Genomic DNA, 11690 nt, shown 5'->3' on the forward strand with positions numbered 1-11690 from the left:
TTTTTTTCATATAGTAAAGTGTTTCTGACATCCTTCCAAGCCAGGCCATATAACCCGACCTCATTTTATTAATAGCAATATACTATGCCACAGCATGGTCGTTCCCTGAGGGGCTTTTTAGTCATTTGAAGTTTTTACTCATAGAATAATGGTGTAGTGAGCATCACTGTTACTTAGGTACATGTACATATACACATACAAGCATACATATATGATCTTTACATATTCTTGCAAGCATTTCTACAGAATATATTATTGGAAATGAGATCTCTGACACATAGGAGCTCTATGTTTAAAATTTGGATATTTTTGCCAAATTGCCTTCTAAAACTGTTTGCCAATGCACACTCTCACCAACAATGTTGTTGATATATATATAAACACTGGGGACAGTCTCACCAGGGCACCACCTTTCCCCATTGTGCTGGATACCTACCTCACATACTGCAACCACAGAGAGCACTGGTTTTTCTGACAGCCATATCACACAGTTCACAGTCAACTACAGTCTGTAAAGACTTTTGCACATATTAAACAGCAAATTTCCCCTTTTTTATGGTTGGGAAGTTGTATTTCTTAGAGCCAAAGGTAAAGCATTCTTTACCTTATGAGAACATAGTCAAAGCAATATAAACACAGACTTACCAATTCATTTTTTGTGTGCTTAGAGCAAATTCTAGCTCCTCAAGGATTGTATCACATGATCCCCTCTTTTAATGATTTTAACTTATTTTGATTTTGAATTCCCTTAAAGAATTTTGTTTGCTCTTAAGCTCTTCAGTTTATAGTATCTTCCTTTCCAGGTCTCTTTCTGACTCTTCTGTCAATAAAAATGTAATTGTTTATTCATCATTATATTTCCTCCTTTTAATAAGTAAAGAACATTTCTAAAATAAAACAATGCAAAAGAAGTCTAGGAATAGTGCAGTTCCACTTCGAAAATTACACACCATGAGTTTGGGAGAAAAGACCACATGGAACTGGTCTATACTAGGAGGCAAGAAGGCATTGTTATTTGTATTTGGATGACATTTCAAAAAGATAATACTTTATTTCCAAGTATTTCATTTGTTTTATTGTATTGATAAATGGGGTTTTCCTCCAATCCCCTTTAAAATACATCATTTTATTTGTTGTAAGTAATTACATTTACAAGGATACAGCGAACACGTTTACATACTATATTACCTTAAAATCCTTCAAGAGCTTCCTATTACTCTTAGAAGATCCAAAAAGCTTTCATAAAGGGCTGGGGATATAGCTCAGTAACAGAGTACTTACCTAGTATAAATGAGACCCTGAGTTTTTCTCCAGCAATGCAAACAAATCAAAAAGCTTCCATATGAGTTCTCATGGGATCTTCATGATTTGGTACCAATCTCCCTCTTGAGCATTATCTTTAAGCATATCTCTGCAGCTTTCCTGAAATGACTTTGTTCTTTATACTGACAATACCTCTTGCCCCTGAAGGCTTATTCACACCCTGTGTCTGGACCTGCCTGTCTTCCTCCATTTCCTTTAGGTCTCTTCTGCATCCTTTAGGTCTTGAGCTTTACAAACCTTTTGGAGAAGCCTGCCCTGACCCTCTCTTCTACCCAGGTTAGATGATTCTCAGGGAGGCTCCCATGCTACCCTGAACTTATGCTCTGGCCTTTGTCACACAGGGAGTTGTAACATGTGATCACTATCCTGTCTGCCTGCCTCCTAAAGCTTCAGGAGACCAAAAACTCCATCTACCTGGTCTCCACTGGGTCTTAAGAGCCCATCACATTAAAGGCTCCTAATTACAGTCTGAAGTCATGAATGAGCCATAAGTGGTTGAAACATTTCTTCCAACAGTATATTTATATGATGACTTTGCTTTACATTATTTAAATTTTTAATGATTCCAAAACAAACTTTAGAAAAACAAATGTAGAGTTGTGTGTGTGGGGGGAGGTCTTAACTAACAAAAATTTACTATGTTTCTGAAGTATTGGATCAAACCATATGAAACTGATGTTTATATAAGCTGGAATTAGACCATTATGTAAAATCAGAAATAATAAATATTGATCAAATGCTACTCCTGTTCTCAGGATTGATTGTTACTACCTAAGGATTAACTACTTTGCTGTATATTTATGGCAAATTTAGATTCATGGCTTCCTCTTCCTTTATCCCATAAGATCCAAGACTTCAAATTGATACTCTACAGCCTGGTGTGGACCTTGGCTCTGAGACTCTTGGAGAGACTTCCACTCTCACACTGTCAGAGTGGAATGGTAAGAGAGTCACATTACCAGATCTTTATGAAGATGAAATAAAGAAGCATAGATATTGTTAATATCACAGTATTAAACGAATGTTGCTTATTATTTTTGGCCTCTATGGATGAAAGTTTAAGGAACACAGCCTCAGTATTTAGTATTTAAAAGTTTTTAAAGCATTTCACAGATAACATTTCCTCTAAGCCCTATAATACTCCTATAAAAGAAGCAATACATGATTATTTTCTCCAATCAACACAGTGAATTTTAGAGGGATTAAGGGGTTCTCTAAGGTCACATAAGGAAAGTGTAGGCTGATACTTGAAGTCACTTCTTTAATTTTCTATTTTATGTCTGATGTTCTTTAAATTCTAGCATGATCTTTTCAATCTTAAAAAAGAACTTAAATAATATTTTTACTTAGAAAATACTTATTGAACAGCTAACTTATAAATAGATGCCAGAAGAAAATTATAAATCATAATCCAGAGAAAAGTACACATCATTATCTAATTATGTGAACTAGGACAACAAAATTGTTCTACTATAAAAAGCTAGTGAACTTCCTCTAACACTTAATGGCATAATCAAGATTAACTGCTATATATGATATAGTTACTATAAGGTTATATAGTCAGAACAAAAGAACTATTCTAGGCATTCAATAATCTGAATTCTGGTACAAGCTGCGTGGATAAGTAACTTAACCTCTCTGAATGTTTATTGTAAAATGGGAATGGAATGAAATGATAAATGGGAAAATGCTAAGAGATCAACTCTTAGTTATTGTGGAGCCTATGCAAAATGTGAACTTACTGTATTTAATTACTCTAGAGCATTCTACATTATATTTGAATTTGGATTTTGGTCAATAGAAAAAGGAGAAATATCATTCTTAAAAATCTTAGGTTTTTAAAATCTTTTTTCAATGAACCTTAAAATTTGGAAAAAAATTTCACTACTTTGAATAACTTACTGATTATATCTTGTTGCCTTTCAGATTGAAGACTTACAAAAATTTCAACTTCTTCCTAGCCGTACTGGAATATGCTCAATTTCATTTTCTTCGAGGTTTAACTTTTGTACATTACACATATATTCTATGCTTTCTATTTTGCTGGAAACCAAAGGACAAAAATCAAACTTGAATATATAATAATAAAGTTCCTTCCTTGTAATTTTGGAATAAATACCCTTGGTTCTATATGGATTTGTTTTCATAATTGTGATTTATCAACCCTTGTGATAAATGAGAAAGAAGTAGCTAAAAACAAATTTACCAGAGCATCTAAACTGCCACCTATGCCTGGTAATTATACTCATCTGACTTTCAGATCCCAAGACCTGTAACAGAGGACAGAGGAGTGTGTCCATGCCAGTCCCACTGACCACTGCGAGGAGAATTAGCAGCCAGCCAGGGCAGAGCTGGAAAACTCCACAGCACACACTGTGCTACGTGCTATAATATAAGTTAGTAGTATAATATGACCATAGTTATACTCGGGGCCACTGCCAAAAGGTAATTGTGCAAAGGGATATCAGAGCCCCTGAAATGATGCTGTGCTTATGAACCTAAATATTTTTATAAGAATATGTAGATTTTTAAAACACTTATCATCCATATTAGTAAATTTTCATTGATGAAATTTTCCCCAGGTTATTTGCAATATAGTTGTCAATTTAACTCCATGATCAGTTTTCTACACTGGGCAAAAATATTTAAACCTCTATATGTTCATTTTTATTTTTCCAAATTTTTTTTTCATCAGGATTGATTCCTTTTTATACAAATCTTATATTAAGACTTTAGAGTTTAATTTTTCCATTTTGGTTTTGTCTTACCAAGAACTTCTGCAACTGTTAGTTGTTTTACTTTGATTTAATATTTTCCAAGTCTAACATATGTGTGTGTGTGTGTGTGTGTGTGTGTGTGTATAAAAAAATCATACACAAACACATATTTGATTTGGCTGGAAGTGTGGCCAAGTGGTAGGACACATGCTTAGCATGTATGAGGCCCTGGGTTCAATCCTTAACACTAAAAAGACAATACAAAACAAAAAAAGATTTTTCAAGATTTGTGTGTTTTGTCATTTTGTTCATAAATTTCTAAATGTAGTTTTACCTTTTGAGAGTCTTATTATTTATTTCTTCCTAACATTTATTATGAATTGAAAATAAGATTGAGAGTATATTTTTGTAGCAATGAGTGAACTATATAGGATAAATATGTAGGATTAAAGGTGTTGAAATATCTTTGGGTCAAAATAGCAGGGTTAAAAAATTCTGCTTCATATTGACATTCTTTTTTTAAAAAAAAATTTAGATGTTGATAGAGCTTTATTTAATTTATTTATATGCAGTGCTAAGAATTGAACCCAGTGCCTCACACATGCCAGGCAAGTGCACTACTGCCACAGCCCCAGCCCCCATGTTGACATTATTTTTTGCAATAAAGCAGTGAACAATAGACAACAACTGGGAACCTTCTTGCCCAAAATGGAATTCAGATAAAATTTGGTATTCAAAAAATGTATCTACTTCTTTGATAATGCTAAATAATATATTTTTCTGGGCTTAATGCCAGAAGATAAAGACAGTTGTCATATGTCAATCAAAATATAATGCTTGGCAGGTATAATAACCACACAGTAACTACTTATTAATTTGACATTTTATATTTAAAATATCATCACATTTCCTTTATTCATTTTAAATTACACAAGTAATACCGGAATATATTCTAGAAAAAAAAATTTTTAAATATAGAAACCTCTCTTCATCAAGACACCATATGCTCTTCCCCCAAAATACCATTGTTCAAGGTTTTGTTCGTCAGCTTTTCATTGCTGTGAAAACAAGAATAACTTATAAAAGAAAGTTTTATTCTGGTCCATGGTTTCAGAGGTCTTAGTCCATGGTCAGCTGATCCCATTGCTCTGGGCCTGAGGTGAAGCAGAATGTCCTGGAGGAAAGCTGCTCATCTCATGGCAATGAGGAAACAGAGAAAGGACCAGTGACAGATACTGTCCCTAACATCCCCAGTGAACTGCTTCCTTCAGCCACCCTATAGTCCCTTCAAATTACTAATCCACTGATGAGTTTATATCCCTCATGACTCAATCATTTCTTAAAAGCCCTGCTTCTGATGTTGCTGTGCCTACTAACACATGACATTTGGGTTACATTTCAGATCCATACCATAACAAAAATTAACTATTGTTAAGAGGGTGGTGTGTATGCATCCAGCTCTTTTTATTCATGCCCATTCATATAGTCATGCAGAAAAAGAGAATATTAAAAAATATTTTGTGACAACCAAATAAAATGCTTTAGAATATTTTAATGGAAATTACTTTGGACATTTTTCCAATTAACACATACAGCTCTAAATCACTTTTAAAAAAAGTCTTAGTATTTTATGGTATATGTACCATAACTTATTTAAACAAACCCCTATTGACAGATTTTTAGTTATTTCTAATTTATATATTTATATAATGCTTAATAAACGTTATAATATTGCCATTTCTGTATACATGCATGAATAATATCAGTAGAATAGACATCAAGGAGTAGAGTAAGTACAAACTCAATTAATGAATTGAAGAATAAGTACATTTGAAATTTTGATAAATATTACCAAGCCACCTTCCTTTAGGAAGGCCACTGCTCAAAAATCTATTTAAAATTTCCTACTTCTGCTTCCTACTCTTTTTAAAATTTTTTAATTAGTGCTTAGAACTATACATAATAGTGGGATTGTGACACATTAATACAAGCATATAACAATTTGCTCCATTTCATTTCCCAGTGCTACCTCTTTCCCTCCCCTCCTTCTACCCCTGACCTTCTTCTAATGCATGGATCCAGGCATCAACTTCTTCAACAAGATGCCGAAACTCAAGACAAACCCAAGAATCAATAATTGGGACATCATCTAACTAAAATGCTTCTGCACTGCAAAGGAAACCACTCTCGGGTGAAAAGAGAAGTTACACAATGAGAAATCATCTTGGACAATTACTCTTCTGACAGAGAATTAATATCCAGAATATGTAAAGAACTAAAAAAAAATCTAAACACCAAAAATAAATAACTAAGCCAATCAATAAATGGGTGAATGGACTAAACCAACATGTCTCAAAAAAAGTACAAATGACCAACAAATATGTGAAAAAAATGTTGAACATATTCAGCAATTAGGAAAATGCAAATAAAATTACATGGATATTTGATCTGATTCCAGTTAGTATCAGCCATCAAAAATACAAATAACAATAAATGCTGGTAAAGATGCAGAGGGAAATGAATTCTTACAGGCTGTCAATAGGGACCTAGTACAACCACTATGGAAATCCTTATGGAAATTTCTCAAAAGACTAGGAGTGGAACCAACACATGATCCTGCTATATCACCCTTCAGTATTTATCCAAAGAATTAAAATTAGCATAGTCTACAGATACATATATGCCTCTGTTTATAGCAGCATGATTTACAATAGCCATGTTTTGGAATCAGTCTAGCTGTCCATCAATGGATAAGTGGATAAAGAAAATGTGGTATATATGCATAATTGAGTTTTACTCAGCCATAAAGAAGAATGGAGTTATGTTATTTATAAACATCATATTAAGTGAAAATAAGCCAAACTCAGAAAACCAAGGATCATATGTTTTCTCTTTGGTGTAGAAGGTAAAGAGAAAAAAAGAGATCTTATGAAAACAGAAAGTAGAGGGAGGGGGTCATGGGAAGGGAGCAGAAGAGGGACAAGAGAAGTAGCGGGGAATGAAATTGATAAAGTTGTGTTATATGTCTGTATGAATATGTCACAATGAATCCCACTATTATATATAATTATTATGCACCAATAAATTTTTTTAAATAACACTTTTATCAATTTCACTCCATGGTTATTCTATTCCCTATTTGATTTATTTCTGTTTGATCTTTATTACTTCCTTAATTCTGATAATTTGGGGCATAGTTTGTTTTTCTTTTTCTGCAACCTTGAGGCATAACATTAGCCTATTTCTTTGATCTTTCTTCTTTATTAAGGCATGCACTCATTATTTTGAACTTCCCTCTTAGAACTACATTTGCAGCACCCCATAAGTTTCATTATGTTGTATTTTCTTTTAATTGCCTCAAGATATTTTAAATGCCCCCAAACCTTTTTTTTCTTTTTTGACCCATTCAGGAGCATGTTGTTTGATTTTCACATTTTGTGAAATTTCCAAAATACCTTATTATAGATCTCTAGTCAAATGCCTTAATGTTATTCTTCTTTATACCTGAGCAATTCCCATTGTGTATATATACCACATTTTCTTTATCCATTCTTCTATTGATGGGCACCTATCATGAATTGTGCTGATATAAACATTGATGTGGTTACATCCCAATAGTATACTGATTTTAGAGTTTTTGCATTCCTATAGTATGCTGATTTTAGATCTTTTGGATATATGGTGAAGAGTAGGACAGCTGGATCATATGATGGTTCCATTCCTAATATTTTGAGGAATCTCCATACTGCATTCTAGAGTGGTTGTACTAATTATCAGTCCCATCAACAATGTATAAGTGTACTTTTTCTTCCACATCCTCACCAATACTTATATTATTTTTATATTATATATATTCTGGATAATTGGCATTTTTAAAAAATTTATTTGTTCTATTTACTTATACATGACAGTAGAATCTTGTTTTAGTCAGCTTTTTTACTGCTGTGACTAAAAGGTCTGAACAGAACAATTTTAGAAGAGGAAAAGTTCATTTAGGGACTCACAGTTTCAGAGGTCTCAATCCATAGACATCAGACTCCATTCCTCTGGGCTCAAGGTGAGGCTAAACAACATGGTGGAAGAGTGTAGCAGAGGGTAGCAGCTCACATGATGATCAGAAAGCAGAGAGATCTTAGATAGCCCAAAGCCATGCCCCCAATTCCCACCTCCTCCAGCCATACCCTATCACTTCAGTTACCACTCAGTTAATCCCTATCAGGGGATTAATTCACTGATTGGGTTAAGACTCTCACAACCCAATTATTTCTCCTCTGAACCTTCTTTCATTGTCTCACATGTGAGTTTTGGGGGGATACATCACATCCAAACCATTTTGGCAAATTATACATATATAGAGTATAACTTATTCTGTTTAGGATCCCACTCTTGTAGTTATACATAATGCAGAGTTACCCTGGTCATATATTCAAATACAGAGCTAGGAAAGTTATGTCTGATTAATTCTTCTCTCTTTCCTATTCCTCTCTCCTTTCCCTTCTTTTCATTGCCCTTTGTCTAATCCAATGGATTTCTATTATTCTTCTCCCCAGAGGGATAGCATCCACAAATCAGAGAAAATATGTTTGGGTTAGCCTTCACAAATCAGAGAAAACATTTAGCCTTTGGTTTTTTGGGATTGGCTTATTTCACTTAGCATGATATACTCCACTTCCATCAATTTACCAGAAAATACCATTATTTCATTCTTCTTTATGGTTGAATAATATTCCGTTGTGTATATATACCACATTTCTTTATCTATTCATCTGTTGAAGGACACCCAGATTGGTTTCATAGCTTGGCTATTGTGAATTGAGCTGTTATAAACATTTATGTGGCTATATCACTGTAGTATGCTATTTTTTAATTCCTTTGGGTATAGACTGAGGAGTGGGATAACTGGGTCAAATGATGGCTCCATTCCAAGTTTTCCAAGGAATCTCCATACTGCTTTCCAGAGTGGTTGCACCAATTTGCAGTCCCACCAACAATGTACGAGAGTACCTTTCTTCCCACATCCTTGCCAACATTTATGGTTACTTGTAGTTTTCATAATTGCCATTCTGACTGGAGTGAGGTGGAATCTCAGTGCAGTTTTAATTCACATTATTCTATTTGCTAGAGATGTTGAACATTTTTTCATATTTTTTTTGCTCATTCATATTTCTTCTTCTGTGAAGTGTTTGTTCAGTTCCTTTGCCCATTTATTAACTGGATTATTTGTTTTTCTGGTGTTAAGCCCTTTGAGTTCTTTGTATATCTCGGGGCTGGAATGAAATGAAATCTCAATGTGGTTCTGATATGCATTTCCCTGATAGTTAGTGATGTTGAACATTTTTCATATGTTTTTTTGGTAATTTGTATTTCTTCTTTTTAGAAGTGTCTGTTTAGTTCTTTTGCCCATTTATTAACTGGGTTATTTGTTTTTTTCTTGTTAAGTTTTTTGTGTTCTTTATATATCCAGGAGATTAATGCCCTATCTGAGGAGCAGGTGGAAAAAATCTTCACCCATTCTATAAGCTGTCTCCTCATACTCTCAATTTTTTCCCTTGCTGTGCAGAGTTTTTTAATTTGATGCCATCCTACTTATTAATTTTTGATTTTATTGCTTGCACTTTAGGAGTCTTGTTTAGGAAGTCCATGCCTGTGCCAATATATTGGAGTATTGGGCTTACATTTTCTTCTATCAGTTGAAGAGTTCTGGTCTAATTCCTGGGTCTTTGCTCCACTTTGAGTCAACTTTTGTGCAGGTTAGAGATAGGGGTCAAGTTTCATTCTTCTACATTTGGATATCCTGTTTTCCCAGCAACATTTATTAAAATTGCTATCTTTTCTTCAATGTATGTTTTTGGCAAGTTTATCTAGTATCAGATGACTTTATCTATGTGAGTTTATCTCTGTGTCTTCTATTCTATCCCATTGGTCTTCATGCCTGTTTTGGTGCCAGTACCATGCTGTTTTTGTTACTGTAGCTTGATTTAAGGTCCAGTATGGCTATGCCTCCAATGTTGCTCTTTTTGTTGCAGAGTGTGTTGGCTATTCTGGGTCCTTTTTTTTTTTTCAAATCAATTGTTTGTCTTTTTTGCTTTTTTTTTTTTTTTTGAAGAGTTACTCCACTTAATCTTCCAAATTCAAAATTTATGCTGTCATGTTTTTAATATCCAAGAACACGTTTTGTTATCCCACTGTTTCTTTTTTATGGTAGCCGTCCTTGCTTCATGGACGCAACGTATTACCTTATCTTTTTTTATCTTCCTCTATCTTTATGAATAAAATAATGAAGAAGATTTTTGTTTTGTTTTTGTGGGGTTGGAATCATCTTCCTTTTCGTTATCACAGTCTCTATTTTCTCCAAGTTTGTTTTTATTACTGAATATTTTGTTCCTGGTCTTCCATGTTGGAGTCCTCCTCATATATCCAGTAACACTCTGTTTTCCATGTTGGAGAGGGAAGATCTTGGTTGATTCAGTTTTGCACAGACTGAGTTTAATATGGTAATTAGATACAAAAGTTATTTAGTAAGGCAGTTAGATATACAGTCAGTTGTTCAGGAGGGAGATTCAGGAGATTAAGTGAAGGGGTGTTAGCATGTGTAGATTGTATCCCAAGGAATGCAATTGGATACAATTGCTTAACGAGTGAATTTATACAGAACAGGGGTCTGAGTCCTGAGTCCTGGGGCACTACAACTTTAAGGGGAGAGGTTCCTATTGGAGATATAAATGTGGAAGTCATCAGTAGAGAAATGGTATTTACAGTGATGATTCCTCCTCGGGAAGGAAATGGAAGGGACCATTTTTCCATAGTTACTTAAAATAGTCAAATAGCATGATGAGAAGCCTGCTGAGTTCTGCATCTTCCATAGGAACACAGGTAAGTACTTTTCCATCTGCCTTTAAATTCTAAGCCAAGCATATAGCAACTCAGTGATTTTCACTCAGGGACTGCCCCAAGCTGGGAATATTTGCTAAAGTCAGGGACATTTTGTTGTCATGACTCAGAAGTTCTAATGACTTCTAATGGGGAGAGGCAGGCTTGCTTCTAGGCAGCCTTCAATGCACAGGATAGCTGCCCATAAGAAGGAATCATTCCATACAAAATGTCAATCATGCTGTGATTGAGAATCGTTAAGACATTCTTACCACTATTACTTTTTGCCTCCCATTTGTAACCAGGTTGGGAGAAACAACTCTGAAAGTTATGGCATTCGAGAATGTTCTTTATTTGTGGCCTATGTTACACAATTACTAATCATAGTATGAAATTTGACCAGAATTTTTTTGGCTGCAAATCTTTGTCACTGTGTTTGCTCTCTCTTGTTGACAATGTGAGTCCATGCCTGGGAAAGAGTATAAAGCAAGAAACAAAAATTGTCTTTCAGTGGCCAAAATTTTTAGATTTGTATAAGAAGTGCTGATCCAATATGAACCATGCCTTTGAAATGAAGTTTTGTTTTTTCCTTTAAAATGGTTTCAGTTAGCCAAAATTTAAAGCCTAGCTGCAATCATTTTCATCAGAAATAAGAGTCTTTTCTTTCACTATTTATCTGGAAATGTCCCGGAGTGGATTAAGGCTAGATTTATCTGTTGTACCAATTGATCTTTAAGTCTTTTTACATTATATCATCTTGTTCAGTGCATCATTGAGTAG

At 34.3% G+C, this 11690-nt stretch overlaps 1 protein-coding gene across 1 annotated transcript in view; it reads left to right on the plus strand.

The window, feature by feature from the left end:
• LOC143385409 (complement C5-like) overlaps positions 1-3254 on the plus strand; it is a 42568-nt gene extending 39314 nt beyond the window's left edge. The window contains 2 exon segments of the mRNA XM_076840895.2: positions 2169-2264; positions 3250-3254. Of these exon segments, the coding sequence (XP_076697010.2) occupies positions 2169-2264; positions 3250-3254 (101 nt within the window).
• Positions 3255-11690: the final 8436 nt, after the last annotated feature.

The sequence above is a fragment of the Callospermophilus lateralis genome, chromosome 2, assembly GCF_048772815.1.
Source record: "Callospermophilus lateralis isolate mCalLat2 chromosome 2, mCalLat2.hap1, whole genome shotgun sequence".
NCBI classification, from domain to species: domain Eukaryota; kingdom Metazoa; phylum Chordata; class Mammalia; order Rodentia; family Sciuridae; genus Callospermophilus; species Callospermophilus lateralis.